The sequence below is a fragment of the Macadamia integrifolia genome, chromosome 8 (assembly GCF_013358625.1).
Source record: "Macadamia integrifolia cultivar HAES 741 chromosome 8, SCU_Mint_v3, whole genome shotgun sequence".
Classification (NCBI taxonomy): domain Eukaryota; kingdom Viridiplantae; phylum Streptophyta; class Magnoliopsida; order Proteales; family Proteaceae; genus Macadamia; species Macadamia integrifolia.
The window spans coordinates 13,222,735-13,242,291 of NC_056564.1; the positions used below are offsets into that span (position 1 = coordinate 13,222,735).

The 19,557-nt window shown below is 37.7% G+C and overlaps 2 protein-coding genes across 7 annotated transcripts; one reads left to right on the forward strand and one right to left on the reverse strand.

Moving 5' to 3' along the window:
• Positions 1-312: 312 nt before the first annotated feature.
• On the forward strand, positions 313-7,949 carry LOC122086594. Of its 5 annotated transcripts, none has more exons than XM_042655524.1 (11): positions 313-560; positions 1,899-2,075; positions 2,231-2,358; positions 2,971-3,079; positions 3,201-3,240; positions 4,378-4,467; positions 4,581-4,680; positions 4,793-4,932; positions 6,191-6,293; positions 6,687-7,363; positions 7,554-7,949. In XM_042655524.1, the coding sequence occupies exons 2-11, from the start codon at positions 1,934-1,936 to the stop codon at positions 7,651-7,653; spliced, it is 1,629 nt and encodes a 542-aa protein (XP_042511458.1). In that variant the 5' UTR covers positions 313-560; positions 1,899-1,933; the 3' UTR covers positions 7,654-7,949. The 5 variants fall into 5 exon arrangements, with proteins under 5 accessions (XP_042511458.1, XP_042511461.1, XP_042511459.1 ...); XM_042655527.1 differs by lacking the exon at positions 313-560 and adding an exon at positions 599-832; XM_042655525.1 differs by lacking the exon at positions 313-560 and adding an exon at positions 862-1,076.
• A 913-nt stretch (positions 7,950-8,862) lies between these two features.
• Positions 8,863-12,598, reverse strand: LOC122086592 (putative pentatricopeptide repeat-containing protein At5g06400, mitochondrial). Of its 2 annotated transcripts, XM_042655523.1 has the most exons (2): positions 12,078-12,598; positions 8,863-11,967 (listed from the first exon to the last, which is right to left on the reverse strand). In XM_042655523.1, the coding sequence occupies exon 2, from the start codon at positions 11,756-11,758 to the stop codon at positions 8,942-8,944; it is 2,817 nt and encodes a 938-aa protein (XP_042511457.1). In that variant the 5' UTR covers positions 11,759-11,967; positions 12,078-12,598; the 3' UTR covers positions 8,863-8,941. The 2 variants fall into 2 exon arrangements, with proteins under 2 accessions (XP_042511457.1, XP_042511456.1); XM_042655522.1 differs by having other exon boundaries at positions 8,863-12,598.
• Between the last annotated feature and the right edge of the window lie 6,959 nt (positions 12,599-19,557).

Genomic DNA, 19,557 nt, shown 5'->3' on the forward strand with positions numbered 1-19,557 from the left:
AAAAAAAAACGAAACACACCATAAATGCATGAAACGCTTTATTCTATTTTTTCATTCTTATAAAATGAAAAAAGTCCAGAAACGTCATTTTAGAATATTACCAAACATGCCCTAACATCGTAGAAAACCCTTTCCTAATAATAATAATAAATTGGGTCGATGTGCTGTAGGTCCAAGAACCCATTCCTTTTAAAAAACAGATATATTCATTCATAATTCATGTATAGATTGCGATACTATGACCTTTATTGACGCATGGCATATTATTTTATCTTTTCCAGTAAAAACACATGGCATATTGTTAATTACTTACGGCTAATTTTGGTAACCATGAATAGAAAAGAAAAGAATACAATATCGAAGTGTCGGAGTCCAACAACCATCGAGGTCGATCCAGAAGAAAAAGAACAGGGGCTTCAGATCTGACCGTCTATGACACGTGTCGGCATCCGAAGCCGCCTCCGCCAACCTCCGATGGCCGGATCTCGATCCGACTGAGGTTCTTCCGGCTGGCACTTCCACAGTGTTCGTTCACCTTCTCCTTCACCATCGCCGTGGAGGTATTCGGTTCTTGTGCTTTCACCTTTTACTTTTTTTGGGGGCGAAAGGTTCCCTTCTCGATCCGTGTCTGAGGATCTGAGCTGCATTTTTTTTTTTCTTTCTGGCCTGTGCATGTTCTATCCTCGTCTGGGCTCTCTCTCTCTCTTCCTTCAATTTTCTTTTGATAAATTTAATTTCTGTTGAGATCTGCATTTGGGTTTTGGTGAACTCTAGCTGCTATTTTGTTTTCTCATAAAATGGTATTGGTTTGAATTCCTTGCATACGAAATGGGTAATTTCTCTCTATCTTGCTTTCTGGAAAGAACTCTCTCTCTCTCTTGCTTTTTTCTGTAAAGTAGATAGTGATAAATACGAGAAGGAACCGTGAGAAAATTGCCATTAATTGGGTGTCCATACTCATCACAAGATCAGCTGGTCACTTTACTGTTTCTCCGTGATAAAAGGTGTTTTCCTCCATTATTCCCTCAGCTCTACCTCAAAAATTCTAAAAATTTCAGTGAATCTACATTAGAGTGGTAACGATTGTTCATCCCTTCTTCCACCCCTGTAACTCCTTCTTCTCCTTTTTCTAGTTTCATCTGTTTCAAGATGAAAATGTTACAATTTATGGAATTCCTTTGGGGTGTATCTTGGTTGTTTTATGTGAAATTTGCATCTGGGTTTTGATGAATGCTAAGGCCTTATTGGTTTATCTTATTAGAGAGGTAAAAGGGAAATCCATTTCGAGCTTTGTGTTGGGTGCTCCTTTTTCTTTTTTTGGGTGAATATGTTGGGTACTTCAATAGTGTGCTATAAGTTACTCATTTACCAAAAAAAAAAAAAAGTGCTATAAGTTACAGATGGAAGTTCCTTTCATGGTCCTATTTATATGCCGAGAGAGAAAAGGGAAGTTCTATAGATTTATTTATGGGTTTTACCAATTGTTTCTGTAGACTCTCTCTCCTCTTGAAATTGGAGGAGGTTCTCTTTGGATTTATTTTGTGCTAGGCAGGCTCGTCTCCCGGGAGCTTTTCATGGTTCGCAAAGTTTTAGATAAATCTTATTGTGTTTGTGCTTTAGAGTAGTGCAGTCCTTTAGCTAACACATTGTTGCATGTTTGAATGAATGAGTTGGTTTCTTCCTGTGCATTTTGCATTTCAAATGTTGGAGTTTCTGAGCAGCCTTTTGCTGGTTACTTCTGGTTTAATTCTTAATCGGCTAGTTTTATTTCCATGTATTTCTGGAACTACAGCAATGAATCAGTTAAATTCTTATTGTATTGCTGATATATTTGGTTAAGGGAATGGATTTCAGATAATTTTGATTCTATTCTCAGAAGTTAGCATTGTCTTCTATAGGATTCCTCTGTTTTGTGTGTACCTGGAGATGCTAAATGGGGACAAAACAAAAGGTGTCGGAGTTCCGAGAGAGGCTGGATAAAACGCTTGCATCTCGGAATCTTGCTTATGAGGAATATATTAAGAATGTTGTCAAGAAACAACTTCTACGCCCATCACCACAGGGAGATTTTCAAGGTTGGTTAGTCATTATATTATCTTTGAAGTTTGTTTCCCTTAAACCATTCCCCATTCTCAACCAAGATAGATAAAGAAATAAATAAAGTAACAGGTGATATGCTTCACCATAATGTGATTTATTTGTGGAATGTTGCTAATGGGATGTTATGCAGAACCCACTGAGAATCTCATAGAGAAAAGAACCAAGGAAGTGTCAAACTTCCTCAACATGTTGAGAAATGCTTCCCAAAATTATAGTGACATGTCAACAACTAATGAAAAACCACATGCTGATTGGAAGGTATGCTATCTAGTTGGAAAAAGTTTCCGTTTTACTCTTATGTCTATCCTCCCATTGTTTTGCACATTCAGTCAAAATATGGCCAATGGAGGCTACATGAAATGGTTGTCCAACACCTACTTGTCCCAACTTCTGGCCACCTGTTAATTTCATCACATGATGGACCATGTTGATAGGTGTACACTCGACCAGAAGTCTTTTCTGACTCTATATTCCTGAGTTTTTGTTTATCTGTCTCTTAATTCCTGGATTCTCATTTTTCTTGATAAGAGGGTGGACCTCGGTGTAACGGTAAGGTAGCTCCATTGTGGTCACGGTTTCGAGTCAGAAAACAGCCTCTTTGCTAAGCGGGGATCAGGCTGTGTGCATTATGACCCCCCCAAGACCCCGCAATGGTGGGAGCCTCGTGCACTGAGTACGCCGTTTTTTTATTCTCATTTTCTTGATGAGCAGCCAAGAAAATTGTTGTTGTATGATATCAACTGTACTAGTGTTGTATGTTTCATTTGTATGAAATATTATGTAACTCAGGTAATTAGATGAATAATTTTGACAAAATACAGTCAAGAAACTAATGTTATTGAGTGATGCCTTTTCTTTTTATGTTGACAGTTAAAAGAGGACAATGAAGAATGCCGCGTTATGTATCGAGAAGGACCCCAAGGCACTCCCTTTCATACGTTACTTGTAGAAGGCTTTGTTGATGCACCTGTTGATGTTTGTAAGTTATCATTGAAATAGTCAGAAACTGTTGAGTTGCATTACACATTATTAACCGGAGTTACAATAGCTGTCTAAGATTTATGCTGTATTTTTTTAAGATAAGTTCAATAATTTTGCAGGTATATGTGTTTCATGGGAGCCATCCCTTTATAAGAAATGGTGAGGAGTGAACTTTGTGGTTTTAAATTACTTATATGCTCCCAGATAGGGCTTATCGTACTCTTTCTCCTTTAGCCATCTTCTATTTTTTTCCACACTCACTACTTGATGTCGTCTCTGTTTCTGCTATGAGAAAAGGATGTGCATATATTTTTTGGATAGGAAATGCCAAGAATAATATCATTAATTGGTCCATTAAAATTTGCTAGAGATTTCTGTACAACTCGACAAATAAATGCACATTTAAATGACATGGTCAAGAGAGGATTTTGTACATATAGAAGCTATCAAAATGCGATATGACTGATTCAAGGCTCACCAGTTAGTGTCTAAATAAGATCTATGGATGCCCTCCAATCTTTTTCAAGTTAAAAGCCTACTAATCAAGAGTGAAGAACTGATGTAACAATCTTGGGATTCTTTTCATGAAAAATGCACCTGAAACCTCTATTATGCAGCCGATCACTGTTAAGGCTTTCACCGTCAGATTCCATGCAAAAAGTTTCACCTGCTTCTTCCTTAAGGTGCATGGTTTAATTTTCTGTTACCTGTTTGCCTTAAAACTGCTTTTGTTCCCTCTAGTTTCATGCAATATTTAGTGCAACGAAACCCGGAACTGAAACCAGTACCTGCGAATGTAGAAGAGCAAACTGAGAAGAGAGAAGAGAAAGGAGAGGTGAAGGTTAAACCACACGTGAGAAAAACAGTCTCACTGTTGAACTATTTCTCCAAATCGTGAGCAGCCACATTATTTATTGTGTAGAGCATAATAACAATTACAATACATAACTTATGTGTAATTACACATGAGTCCTAATATGAAAAATATAGGACAGAAATACCCCCTACGATACACATATAGAGAACCTTTTATGTAAATTGAATTTCTTCATTTTGCTTCATTCCCCCCCCCCCAATTAAAAAAAAATCCCCCAAATGCACACACATGAAGTGGAAAAGAGAGGGCAAAAAAGCAAGATACAAAAAAAAAATAAAGAGTACAGCTTCATAATTGGTGACTGGGCTATTGGACTGCGTGCAATGTTAAAAGTTTCCATTTTTTTTTTTGGATCTGAGTGATTTAATTTGCAATCACAACAATTTTCAATTATAATTTTATTTGGATTTTTTTTTTAGGTGGCCTCAGTTTACTATTCCAACTTTCAAAATTGCCACATCCAATTGTTTGCAAAAAGTTCGAATCGGTGAACAGATATGTCTAGTCAGGTTTGTGCTGCATTGTTCCAAATTTACATAAGAGCTTCTTTTAAAATTTTTATACTTCCTTCATTTTGGGTTCTTTATTTTTCCCCCTTCACCCCCAACCATTCGGAAGAAAGGATGAAGTTATCATGGCCACTGTCAGCTAGAGAAGGTGTTGCACACTTTTTACTGTATGAGTTTTTTGAAGATGATCTTGTCATTGTGCTTGTAAACTCGGTACCTACTTGACATCTCTATTATAAGTTTTGAAAATAAATTTTGTTTCTTCACAGAATTTAGTACCGTTGAATGAAACTGAGCAAAATCTGCTTTGGAACTTCTCTTTCAGGTCTCTGATTTACAGAGTATTGATAGAAGTACTCATGGGTTTACCAATGAGGGGATACCTGAAGAAAGGGATGTGATTCGGATAGATGGTGTAGGAGGCTTTGCTTTCCAAAGGGTGTCCTCAAATAGAAGTTACTTTCGGTGAGTGGTTCTTTTATTGGTTAACCTGCTAATCAGATCTGGAGATATTGTCAGTAAAATGAAACTTCTATTAAAGTCTGTTTCCAGGCATTCCTATAAATTAAAAGTTCCAATTTTGTTTTTGCACATGAAATCAGAAGTAGGGATGCAGGACTAACAGTGTCTTAGTACATGAATAGCCTGTCTAGGTTTGGGACTTGAGGGTTTTAATAAATCTTTTACACTGGGTCCATATATGTAGGCCCTGATCTTCTGAGCATGAAATATATGGTGATTTATTGATGTTTCAGACCCATGTCCGGGTCCTGTAGCCCCAGAAATCTTATATAAATATGTAATGATACCTAGATGTTGCAGTAACTATTTGTAGACTGTTCAGCTTAAGAACTTGGTTTTGCAATACTTCATTTTAAAGAAGTTTCAAAACAATAATCACCAGGAACAGTCGTTAAATAAACAACATCCACTAAGATTCCCAATCCAATTGGATTTGACATGTAACTTGCCAATTAGGTCCGTTAATGGCGTAGATAGTAAAAAAAAGATGCTAAAGGGTACAGTGAGTTATCTGTTGAAGCATTAAATTGTAGAGGTGATGGGGAGAATCTTCAGCTCCAAGTGATGGTGTTCTACCAAGAAATCCTGCTGAACAGAAGTGGTTTTGTTTGTTTCTTTGTGTGTGTGTGTGCGCGCGCGCGTGCGTGCTTGGTAGCAATTTAACGGATCAGATGGAAATTCGATGACTTGTCGTCTTTCTCATTGTGCAGTAACATATGATAGAAATAGTCAGACACTGCACATGGGAGGATCTAGATGGTCTGATTTTCTTATGGCTATCAGATAAGTTCCACATTACAGAGTTTGAACAGTCTTGATGCTTGACCTATGTTTAGGAATGAAATCCTTTCTTCAGTGGTTGTCGTTTGCTCTTATTTGAGGATTATGTGTTTGATGTCAACGAGTGTTATTTTTTTCATTTGCTTTTAACAAAAAGAGCACATAGGTTTTATTTTAAGGGCCCATTGTGGACTATCACCGCTATATAAACAACATGACTGCATGCAATCTGTGTACAAGGTGTGATCCTCCATGCAGTGGATCCTATATTCTTGAGTTTGAGGAGTATAAATGTGTAATAATATCAAGATGATCGATAACACCTAATATCAGGAAGCAGTATGTTATATTACTAATACATTTCTACTTTATCCAAAAATAAATAAAAAATCTGAGTCTGAATTACCTTCTTGTTGTGCAGGGCAATAGCAACTGCAGATATCAAATTGGCGTTTGTACCTCCAGCACTAATTAACTTTGTCTCAAGGCAGATAATTGGCAGCGGTTTCAAGCTCTTTAAAAAGGTCATAATTACATATCTGAGATGAAACTTCTGCCAGTGACCAATCTGATATATCTTTTTCATTTGTTATTTGACTGGTATAGATGAGCGTACCCATGTATTCAACTCTGAAATAAATACCCTAAAGTGACTGCTTAAATATTACATGATTATTGTCCTAAACGCACCATGTATATATTTGAATCTCTGCGGCCAATGATAGGATAATGCTCAAAACAGTACCAAAACAAAATATGACACACAAGTGGAGACCATAGATATGGTGGTCTAGATGGAGCGACTAATGCTTTGGTTGGTGGTGAAAATCCCAAAAGATCTCTACGAGTTCATGTTCATGCTTTCTTTTTCTCTCATATTTTCTCTGACATTGTTTCCATACCCATCGGCATTCCAGATGGTTATTTCTGCAGCCAAGGGTGATGAGGATTTCAGCAAGGCCTTGGAGGACCAACTCTATGTTCAGATACGGGAGGGTTTAAATCCTGCCAATAAAGTCCATAAGGCCCTAGAACCAGCGGCCTTCAAGAGTGAGAATTTTACTTTTGTTGTCCCTGAAGAACACGGAAACAGAATTCCGAAGGCCAAAGAATCAGTTTACTATCAAGTGTCTCTCAATAATGAGCTTGCAATTGAAGCTCTGCAAGCTAATTCGCTGGTTCCTTGTGAGACTTGTCGTGTAGAAATAGAGGAAGAAGTGATTGGACAAGATGAACACTTGGAGAGGAGTAGCCAAGGCATGGATCACTCTCCAACCAATAATTTTGCAGAACAGTGCCATGTCAACAAGGGAAAGAAGGTTTATATCAGTCCTGAGGTGGAAAATTCTCAAGGCATATTAAATGATGTCATATCTATGGTTCAAGGGGGTGGAATTTGTCAGCAAAGTTTGTTTGCTGGTTCCACTAATCAAGAGTCCACGAATTTTGAAAGAGTTGTGGGGGCAGGTTCCAGTTTTTCAGGAGCTGGTGCAGCTTCTTCAGTTGGTGAAATCTGTGTTGAGGCACCAAAAGGGGACAACATGAATAGGTCACAAGAGGAAGCTGGCGATGTCTCTGGCATATATAATACCAGGTAACATCTGCCACTTAGTTTATCAGGAAGTATTGCCATCATTAATTGCCAAGATGCAATTGCATGAACTAAAAGAGAGATCAGAAGAATTCCAATTGTCTATTCAAGGTCAACATCTGATATTAGGCCAGAGAGAGTTTTGAATATGTGTTGTGTATCTCTAATGTGCTTGGCTGTCACTTGGAATCAGACCAGGTTCTCCTGTAAAAGAAGTGAATTGGAACCAGATAATACCAGTATCGCCAGGACAAAATTTCCCAGTTTCAAGCAAATCTCATAAAGTTCAGTAGACTTCTTCACAAAATGGGACAACACCAGAGGCGCCAGTGTTGGAGAACATGGCAAATGCTAATAAGGAGACTAATGTCAGAGCCAACGGCACTGCTGAAAGCCGAAATGGCGAGAGAGAGAAGCTGAGGCGACGAAGAACAAAAAATTGGATCTGTTGCTTACATTCCTTTCTTAAAACCCCATTTGATTAAGATTGAAGTAAAACTGGGAAAAGAAAAGGAAATGTAAAAAGTTCTCTGATCATTTGTGTAAATAACTCAAATATACTACATATATCATTTGGATTGGCACCAAATAGCCAAGTGATGGACATGGTTGGGTGACTTGGGTCCATGTGATAAGGCATACCGTACCCATTTCACTAGTCAAATTTCAACTCCAAACAAGACAAAGGAAATACCTCATCTAAGGTGACAAAAAATACAAACGGTTGGCTATGAAATGACATTCTTGTATTTTCACCACTAAGCATAATGGCCTTCCAATATCATGATTTCCAATTTTTGTAAAGCCCTGCATCATACTTGAAATGCCTCTACCAGAGAAAAATCAAATTTCATACTTGAAATGCAAATGTGAGAATCTTGACTGAGGGCAGAAACTACATCGTGTCCTTGGCAGATGAGAGATTAATTGAGAAATTGGACAAGAATTTATTTTTATGGAAGGTGGGCAGAATCATGGACAATGGAAGGCTGGTTCTCAGCATGGATTTCAGGGAAGGCTGTGCTTTTAGACAAGTTTTGCAATGGCCATTGAGCTTCTTTGTTGATATTCAGTGTCTATTTATAAACCATTAGTTCAATAAAAGTAAGGCTATAACCTGGTGCAGATGCCACTTTCACAGGTTCCCAGGAAGGGTTTGCAGCTTTAAAATTTTGTTGAGACTCCTAGTGTCACTGCAACATATTGCATTTTTTGCGATGGTAATCAGCTACGATATCATAAAATTTGTCTCCACAAATAATTTATGGCGACAGACATATGTAACCTGCTGACAAAAATATTTTCTACAACCTAGTGACAGTAAGAGAACTGGTTTTCATTCAGTGACCAACAGTTCAGTGACAGTGTATCCACATTGGTTGAGGTTTTGGAGGTCAAGTCACACTCGAGAATAATCAACCAAACTTTCTTGTTTACTACAGTCAGAACTTAGAAAATGTTGGAGATAAAAATAAGAACATTCTTTGTAAACATAATATTGACAAATGGGGACTGAATATTTCAGAAAGAAATAACTGTAAGGGGCACAAGCAACAATACAATGGAAAGAGTAAATGAGTATTATGTTAGAAACTTTCTTTTACTCTTGAGAACCCACTTTGTTTTTGATACACTCTGGGCTAAATCTTGTTTACCCTCTCTATTTAATCCATGAAAAACAATCCGGAAATTAACAGTACTAGGGAAAATCCCCTTGTCCATCATTTCATGTATAAGCTGCAGCGCTTCTTCAGATCTACTGACCTTACAGAGGCAATTTATGAACATTGAGTAAGTCTTAAAATCAGGAAATGGTCCTTTTAGTGTCATACGGCGGAAGACACTCCAAGCATCACTAACCATTCCCATATCCATATATCCTCGAATCAATGCAGAATAGGTAACAATGGTTGGTTCACAACCATCGTCTACCATTTTCTTGAAAATTTCCAAAGCTCTTGCCATCTGCTTCTCCTTGAAAAAATAAACTATGAATGATGTATACACATGGACTGTTGGATAAATACTTAACTGTTTCAGTTCCTCAACCTTGAGAAAGGCATCATCCAACCTTCCCTCTCTTAGTAATCCATGAATAATGCTTCCAAAAATATACCGATATAGTGTAGATTGTCCCTGCCCCCTTTCATCTACCAATGCTAAAGCATCTTCTAACCTCCTCGCTCGGCAAAGAGCCCTTATGAGCAATGAATCATAAATGGGAATTGTTAATCCATCTTTACGCAGAGACTCAGTCAATCTTCTAGCATCTGATAATTTACCCATTTCACACAAACAATCAAGACAAATCTCAAACAATTCTTTATCTGGCATGAATCCAGCACATATCATCTCACTGAATGTTTTGATGGCCTCATCTACCTTCCGTCCCTTCCTCCCACAAAGACAGATGATCAAATACTTGAATGTGCTCCCACTTGGTTGAAAACCATCAGCTTTCATCTCTTTGAATTTTTGCAGAGCTATTTCTGTCAGACCTGCACGACCATATTGCATTATCATAATAGTCCACGTTTCTGATGTTATTAAGCAATCTCTTCTTCTCATTTCAAGATACAGGTTTCTCATGTGTTTAAAATCTTTTGCACATCCTGAGATCTTGATGCTCATATTGTAGGTTTCTGCAGTATGGTTATAGCCAGGTCGCAGCCCCACCCATCTGAAAAACTGTAATGCTGCATAACCATGTCTTTGGCAATTACGAAGTATCTCCACAACAAGTTCGGGGGTGAATTGAACAGCACACTTCTCCAAAGCATCTTGCATTAAGCACCAATCCATCGAAGATGACAAAATCCCACATATTTTATGAAGATCATGGCTGTTATAAACCACTGGTGGCAGCTGTACCAAGTGAACCTCAGTCTTTCCTGACTGCACTTGGTTAGAGTTTACATTCTGGCCTAGCTCTGTAGAATCGGATAAATCATAATTACTGTTGCTCCCTCCAGAGTGTGACTGGTTATTGAGAGTTAGAGCAGCTAATTCACCTTCTTGGAGTCTGAAGGTAGTCTGCATCTGCTTTAGAATTTTTACTTTCTCCAGTTCTCCTCCTTTCTCCAAACAAGTGATAACCAAATGGAATATTCCATCGCCAATGTTTAATTTGGAGTCCCACATATCATTCAAGAGCTTGAAAGCTTCATCCGCTCTTGAAACTCTACAGAGCTCTTCGATGAATACTGAGTAGGATTTCTGAGAAATCTTGAAGCCTTTCTCCTTCATACTCCTGAACACTTCCCATGCTTGTGAAACATGGCTGTGGCGAACATGACCTGCAACCACTGCCATGATAGCTACAGAATCTGGCTCAACCCCGTTTTCTAACATATCATCATATAATTCACAGGCTCTTTGATACTCATTTGACTGGAAAAGGTGTTGCATCAGCTCAGTATAAGTGGTGACTGCAGGTAAGTGCCCAGATTCTTTGACAGAAGTAAACAATTCCAAAGCCTTGGAGATGTCATTTTTTCTCAAGTAACCGCTGATAATTATCTCATAAACCTTCCCATGAACCACATTATTTTTCTTAATAATATCAGCAATTTCTAGAGCATCAGCAATTCTATCTGCTCTACACAGCCCTTTCACCAAAATTTGAAGACTTCCAGTATCAACTGTTATGTTCCTACTCTTCAGTTCATGAATCAGTTCTAACGCTTCCCTGATTCTCCCTGAAATGCAAAAGCTCTTCAGCATGTGAGAATAAACTGTATGCTCAGGAAACTGATAAATTTTAATCATGTCATCCCCAACTGACCGAACAGAGGAAACATTTCCAGACCTCGAAAGGCAGTTCAACAACTGTTGATACAATTTCAAATCCACCACCATTTCCTTATGAACCATCTCCTTGTATAGCTCCATCGCGATGTCTGCTTTTCCCACAGCTGATAGAGAAGAAATTATCAGTTTGTATGCCCTTTCATCTGGTTCAGAAACTGATTTCTTCATCTTCTCAAAGACCAGCAAGGCCTTGCCAATCATTTTAGCCTTCCCATAGTGAGAGATTAGTATACTCCATGTCTTTACATCCTTATGGCACAAATTCTTCTCCATTTCCTCAACCAATTTCTCCACCAGATCAAACTCCTTCCCTTCTCCAGCAATGAATATCATGGTATTGTACGTCCCGGTGGTGTGGTTAAACCCAGCTCTATGCTTCACCCAATTGAAAAACCTTAGAGCTAACCCGCGAACTTTAAAGCACCTTTTAAGCACTTTCTCGACAATCTCTGGATCATACAGAAAACCCGAATTCTCTAGGCGTTCCTCCATTGAGATAGTTTGATTTTCGGCTCTTACAACTTCCGTAATCTTGTGCACAATTGGGCTGACATCGCTCACACCTGGATTTTCATTTTCGAGCCGCATGCCCTCAGCGGCCTTTTCACAAACATGTTCGGTACTAGGTGGGTATTCGTCCCTTACCTTCAGTTTACTCAAGTGGGTATCTCGGGACACTGAAGTCCCAGATGGAGTCTTTTCCGCAACAAGGTTCTCATTGCCTATGATCTCCTTGAATTCTCTGAAGAGGGGTCCAATGTCTTTGGCTTCTTTGTCTGGTCTTCTGGTGTGGGTTTCTTGGGTTTTTGCAGATGGGCGAAGACGTGAAGACTGAGAATGGATTGAAAGATGAAAATGGTGAAGCTTAAAGCGATGGAATTCATAAGAGGGGAGTTTGAACAGGTACCTCATTTAGACTCCAATTGAAGCATAGATAAACATGGAGCGGGAATCTTTCCAAGCTTTTGCTTTCACTTCTCCAGTGGCGATTTAGCTCAACTTCAAAAACAGACGAAGAGCAAGGCGGTTCAGGCGAAAAAGACCGCAGAGATGGAACCGAATCGGTCCAACTCGCTGATTCTAGGTTCGGGCAAAACGGCTAGGATTCAAGGAATGCTTGGACACGTGTCGACTCTTGATGAATATGAGCTTCCCATAAAGGCCCCAAAAATAGGCGAAATGTCCTGTCGGATCCACTTGGGGAGTGGAGAGGCGGAGCAACCAAGTGAGTTCATCGCTAGGGCATGTCGTCATTGGCGATACCGAAACCTCAAGGTTTGGATCAGGAGATCGATGTTCCACAGGAAGAATCGTTAAATCTCAGTGCCAAACCGAAGAGGTAGAGCCTGGGAAGGGAAGTTTGTCAGGTAGTGTGAGAAGGCAGATTGATTCTCAAGGATTGCTTCGGAAGGTACTTTTCTGCTCTTTCGATCTGCTTATGTATTATATTTATACTTTTGAGCTCAAATTTATGTTGTTCTTCATTTTTCTATTGTATGCCTTCACTTACCGCTTCGTTGATTCGTCAAAGATCTGAACTTTAATTTCGATTATTGTCGCATGTTTGATTCGTTTGCCTGTGGAATGGTTGGGTAAATCTTTCTTCTTTTACTTTCATATCAGAGAGTTTGGTTAGATGCCTAAAGCTATTTGCAGATCATATATTTTCATTAGGAGATATTGATGCCTTTTGGTTTTATAGCATTCCTATTTTTAAATGAAGAGGCTGTGTGGTATTTATCTGATAAAGTTTTCTGCTAATTAAATATAGCTGTCTTGATATTTGTTGTCTATTGCTCTGTGGTACTTGCTAGATATCATGTTTTGCTAGTAAGACTGATGGGGGAAATGCCAACTGAAGTGTAATACATGTTGAACTATATACTGCAACTCATATCCCTTCACATGTTTTATGCTTATGTAGGGGATAATGCTGATGCCTTTAACCCCTATGCCATTGTTATTACTGCTTACAATAATGGGTTGTCATTTTTATGAGCAGTTGAGAGAAATTTTGGTAAATTACAAAAAAAGATCGTTAAGAAAGAGATTTTCTCGCAGGTCTTCTATGTGCAGTTGAGATGGATGGAAGATTCTATAAAAGAACCATAATTCTTGAATATTGACAACTAGGGTATCTTAAAACTTGATGGGCAGCATGATTTGCAACATTTTTTTTGTTTTTTTTGTTTTTTTTTTGTTTTTTTTTTTTTTTTTTTTTTTTTTTTTTTTTTTTTTTTTTAATAATTCGGAACCGGATCAGGCAAACCTGATCTCGTTTATTGCTGATCCAGAAGGGAGTTAGGTGGATCGAGTGTGGTTAGCTGATCATTTTTGTGAATCGTCTGCTCTACCCACTTCGTCCACACTTGCTAGCACGGTTGCTTCCTTCTAAGGTGGAACACTCCACAGCTTTGGCAGATTGCTAACCACACTCCACAGCTTTGAAGCAAGTTAGGTGGATCGAGTGTGGTTAGCTGATCATTTTCGTGAATCGGCTGCTCTACCCATTTCGTCCACACCTGCTAGCGCGGGTGCTACCTTCTAAGGCGGAACACTCCACAGCTTCGGCAGATTGCTTAGCCCTATTCATCTTTGAAGCAAGTCTGCCCAATTTTTTGTATAGAAATTCTTGCAACCCAAGAGTGATTGTTCCTGCCTATAGAGATTTCAACTTTGATTTCTCCCTAGATTTGAAGTCAAATCTCATGGAATTTGGTATGTCCTATTGTTTATGGGAGTAAAAGATATCCACTAGAGTTGATTAATTAGAATTATAGTCGGAGAAGGAGATCAATGGCCCAAAATATTTTGTACATTCTTCTTCCTATCTGAGAGCTTCCAAGCTTAATATTTCAACCACCGTCTTTGGAAGGGGAACATAATTAACGGAGTAGAACGACCTGAAAATACATGGAGATCTAAACCACCCATCTTTTTGTATTTATAAGAATACACAACTCGAGGTAAAATTTCTATGATTTTTCACTTGATTTGTGGGTTTTGGCCATTAATCTTCAATATGTGGTTTGTATGTTGCTGTTTACACAACTTGTGAAGAAATATAGGTAATGTCATGATTTTTTGCCTCAGAAGGGAAGAAATATGCATTCGACCATGGAAATAGGACCTTTTTTTTTAAATTGATAGAAAAAATATATTAGCAATTGTAAATTCATGTTTATGTGTGTAAAATATTAGTGCATTAGGCTGAGAGTTTTTCCATTTCAAAAGCGAAAAAAAAAAATGATATTTTTATGGGTGAGGATTGATACGTTGCCCCCTTATATTGGCATCATACACGCCTAGAGGGGGAGAGGAGTTTTAGTGGGTGTCGATTCGTATACAGGGGGTCTACGTCATTAAATGAGGGGGGAGAGAGAGTCTGTGGAGGTGTGTATACTGTAGTCGCATGGTCTCCTTTTCCCCATATTTTATATTCAAAAAATATTAATTGTTCAATAAAAATAAGGAAAAAAGGTGGACACAGGACTGCTTGATACACACCTTCTCAGTTTCTCTCTCCTCATTTAATGACGTGGGCCCCCTGTATACGAATCGACACCCATCGACTCTCCTTCCCCTCTCTAGATATGTATGATGCCAAGGTAAGTGGGTTGCGTGGCCATCTCTATCCCTAAAAAATGTTGAAAATTAGAAAAATATTTTTTATTCATATAAGACAGATGGTTAGTGATAGTTGACCCAGTCACAGGCAGATCTTGGCTTACATATGGGATATGTAGACAAATGTGTAGTGTAGGTTGGATAACAAAGTTATTCATCAAAACAGAATAAATAAGCAATATATAACATGTATCATCCATAAACACTAAAATGGAGAACACCATATAATGAGATAATTGCATTTAATTGAAATTTTTATAAAGGATGAGGATTCTTATGTGTAGTAATTGTCTAATTCCATGAAGAATGTCGTGGTTGTTCAAACTCGTAGTTGGAAGGGTCTATAAGTATAGGAGTGACTAGGATGATGTTGTTCACTGACAGAACATAGGCGCAATATTGACTCATTGAACCTAGTCGAAATAGTTATGGTTATTTTTTAGAAAAAAAAATAATGTAGGAAAATTTGACAAAACCCCCATATGGGTTCATTTTTTATTCAGAACCTATAAAACTCAGGGAAAAAAAAAAAAAAAAAAAAAAAAACTCTAAAACTCTCAACCGAGAAAAAACCCACATAGGGGTTCTAAGAGACGTCTCGATGGTATTGTATTATCACACCATATCGGCCGATACGGTGGGATAAAAAAAAGAGATACTCATCTCAATGTATTGTATCCATACCCATCGGTACGTCGATACATATCGGCCGATATTATGCAATACGGTGTGATACTTTAAAAGTTGATTGGAACTTACATTTCCTAATTTTTATTAATTTTTAAGATTAACAAAAAAAAAAAATTCTATTTCCATGGTCGAATGGTTCTTCTTTCATTATCCAATCAAACTATCACGAATTTGTACTTGGTCTCTTCACAAAAGTTGTAAATCCTTATAGTAACATATAAATCATGGCCAAAGTCCGCAGTGGTAGTGAGAAATGGGAAAAAATTTGAACTGCGTGTTGGAAAATCTCAGGTCTCAGGTGATTATGATCTCCCTCAACTCCTGGATGATCAGCTCTGGTAGAGATGTTTTACACCCAAAAATGGTAAGCTACACAAACTTTGAACGGATTTGGGGGAAAATCAAGTTTGGAATTTATTGGTGCCGAAGATTGAAGATGTAGTAAATTGTAGGACTTAGATCTTCATTACATCTTTCTAGACGATCGGCTCCGGTAGACACAATGTACTCTCAAAGAACAAGGGAGCCCAAATTTTCTGCTAATTTGAGTTCAAATCAACAAAAATATCAAGCTTGGAAGTTCTATGGTCAGAAGAACAAGTTGTAAAAATTTTTTGGAAGCCTAATTTCTTTTTCCGACTATTTTCTAATCGATCTACTCCTATGGATATCTTCTACTTTCAAAAAACTATAGGGCATACAGAATTTAAGAGCATCTACTTAAAATCCATGGAGAAATCAAATTTGGAAGTTCTCAAGTTAGTATAACACCTTCTCTTAGGTAGCATGGATTTTGTACACATTGAATTGGTTGGATTGGGCATTAATATTGGCTACACGCACCCGATTCACTTGGCACTTCTTTGGATCGGCAAGAATTGGGCTCAACCGATTCCGATTTGAGTCGGTCGATTTGCTCCATTTGATTCTGATTTTTAAGACAATGATATCATGGGAAACTATTATATCCCATTCAATTTTCAGGACCAATTTATTATATTGGTTCCCATGCCCCATATATATGGCATTGAGAAGTCCTAAAATAAATTGGAAAATAAAGAAATGAAAAGACTGAAAACAAGAACTGGTAGTCAACATAAATATAGACAAACTTGACTTTGATTACTAAGAATGGTTAGGTTTTTATGAATACCGTTGGTTAAGATAAATCATATCTAATCCAAGAGGAATGCTAGCCATACGGATCTGTTTGGCATGCGGGTCACTCTTGGCCACCAAACAAAGTGGGTGACTTAGTTTTCTTGTATTGTGGCTACAAAGTGTTACACGCCATACTTGCAAGCATTTCACATCTAATGTAATTAAAGGGCTTAAAACTGACCCGACAAGAAAGTAGACTTTTTAATTAATAATATTACATGAGCCCCTTATAACTTGAAGCTAATCCTGTTCATTCCATCCTGCAATACTAAGATGGGTTACTGGTGAAATATTTTAAAATTAAATCTTTGAAGATCAAAGGCTGAGAACGAGATGCTCTTGCATCAAAGTTCTATTGAAGCACTATTTAAGAGGGGAAAAGGTTGTTGGATCTTAGATAATTAAAAATCTGCCATGTGGATTGACGAGTTGGTTATTTGGATCTTTTTACAGATGGGAAATTATTTAGATAAGTCACATGTCAAATTTAGTGACTTGTCTCAACCGTATTGTCCATCATGTGTGGAGCTTCTCTCTTTGTTTTTTCATTAGTCCATGGTATTTAGATAGAATTGACTTTTTCAAACAATTTTCAAGTATTATTCCAAATTGTGATGATGCCTGATTGGATTGAAAATCAACACATGGTTAGATGATGACATGGATATGTATTACAAAGTTTGCATGTTAATAAACGCCATAATGTGGCAAATTAGCCAAAACAGTTTTATTTTTTTAGATTGTGGGGGCAGATTTTTACCAATGCTAATTTCTATCATGTGGTGCTGTTTTTTTGCAGTTGGACTTTGTATGTCCATATCATCATCTAATCATGGGTTGATTTCTAGTCTAATATGGCATTGCCACATGTCAGAATAATGCTCTGAAAATTGTTTGAAAAAGTCAATTATATTTGAAGAATAGAACCATTGGAAAAACAAGGGGGAAAGCCCCATATATGGTGGGCCATACGATTGAGATAGACCATTAAATTTAACATGAAACCTATCAGGAAATTTCTATCTATCCAATGATTAAGTAACCAACAAAAAAAGCCTCTTAGCAAAAATATCCATATGTGCCAAAAACTATCTTGCTCTGTTGTGTCAGAAATTTTTTTTTGGATATTTCATTGAAACGGGATTTGGAATCGTCTCCATTATCTTTGGAGTTTGAACTATGATTTATGGAAACTTAAGTTTGCAACTCAATCTATATATGCGTTCAATGATTTGAATAAAGTTTGACTTACAAATAGGGTAAGAGTCTGTTTATTTAAAGGTTTTAAGTATTCTTACTATATTTCTTTCTTGATATTGCTGTGTTGCTTGGCTCATGCTTTGTCTTTGAGGACTTTTGATGAAGCAGTATCTCCATCAAGCATTCTCATTTGTTTATCTTTGAAAAATTTTACTTCTCAGCAAGTTTTACATGTGAGATTTTTTTTTTAATATACTTTTTAGAATGGGATTGTAGTATCAGTTTTAAATGGTTTGGGTTTTATTTTAACCCTTTTTTTTTTTTTTTTTTTTAATTATTGAAATGGGCCAATTGTTGAAGAGATTTTCAATTATTTAATTAGTTTAGGGGGAAAGGCTGGGACGCTAGCGCTTGATAGGATGTAATATCAGTTTTTTTAGTCTCGGTTGATGCGTAGGGGTGCAGAAGCCCGTAGCGTTGGTTGTTTGCTTGACCGGCTTAATTGACAGCCTTCATTCCGGGGATCAGTGATCTTGAATGAACTCGACTTGGTAACCTGTGCCATTACAGTACGTCTCTTTCCTCCCCCGGAAAAATCCCCCCTGCCTCTCCCATCCCAGCCCCCCATTGGTTGAGCCGCTAGCTTCAGGGGTGTGCACAACCTCTTTCCTTAGTTTAGGTACAGACTTGACTAAAGTAGTCAAGCTGTCTTAGAACCTGGCTTTTATTAGTTTTCAGTTCAAGGTTAAGAGTTCTAACTCTAGTGGGTTACTAGTTCCATTTGAGGAGTCCTCATCACTTGATTTTCCTTTCCGAGTAGGATCAACGAGTTGTATCTGCTATTATTGTTGTTATTTAGCTGTTCTGATTTTTTTTTTTCTTGCTGATTATTGCCATTCTTTCAATTTATAGAAGAATTTTTTGTTGTTTTTACATTTTTTCACATTCCAGGTTGGTTTCTAAATTAAGTATCCTCCAAATTTATCAATTGCTTACTTCCTACTTTCCCTCAGATTTGTTCCTGTTTTGGTTCTTGCTTTCATCTGCAGTAGTAGGCTAGTATTGGTTTGAATGTGATGCCATGGTATTATGGTGGTTTACTGATCAGCTTCTTTAGTATACAAGAAATGTGTAGTTCTGGTTCTAATTTCAACCAATTGTTAGATCTGTTAAATTATTTCTGCCAACTGGTGGAAAGTAGAAACTGATGATGAGTTTCCTCAAGAATCCAACCACTTGTCAAAGCCAAGAGAAATTCATTCCTCCTTCATGTTTATGGATTAATGGATTGAATATTTCTTTAGTATTCAATATATCCCTTCTTTGGCTTATTTGCCATATGCCTAGAATCTTTTTTTTTCTTGATAGTTAAGCCCCAAGAAGAGTTACTCATGACCTATTACTTTTGAGATGTTAGTCTCTGCCAACTGAGCAACCCCCTTGGGGTATATGCTTAGAATCTTTACTCATCTCTATTATAGTGTAGCCGACATCACAATGTTAGCCCACATAAGCCACAGAAGTGCTAAAAATGTTTGTCTTATTGTCAAGTCCTCTTTGAGGAAGGTTGCACTGCAAAGAAGAATGGATGGATGTGGGTTCTACAGGATTACCAACCTTCAAAATGGCTTTTATCAAAATTACTCAGGACCCTAGAGATCAAGTGCTGAATGATATTGTATTTGGGGGCTTGTTATTGCAGCCTAACA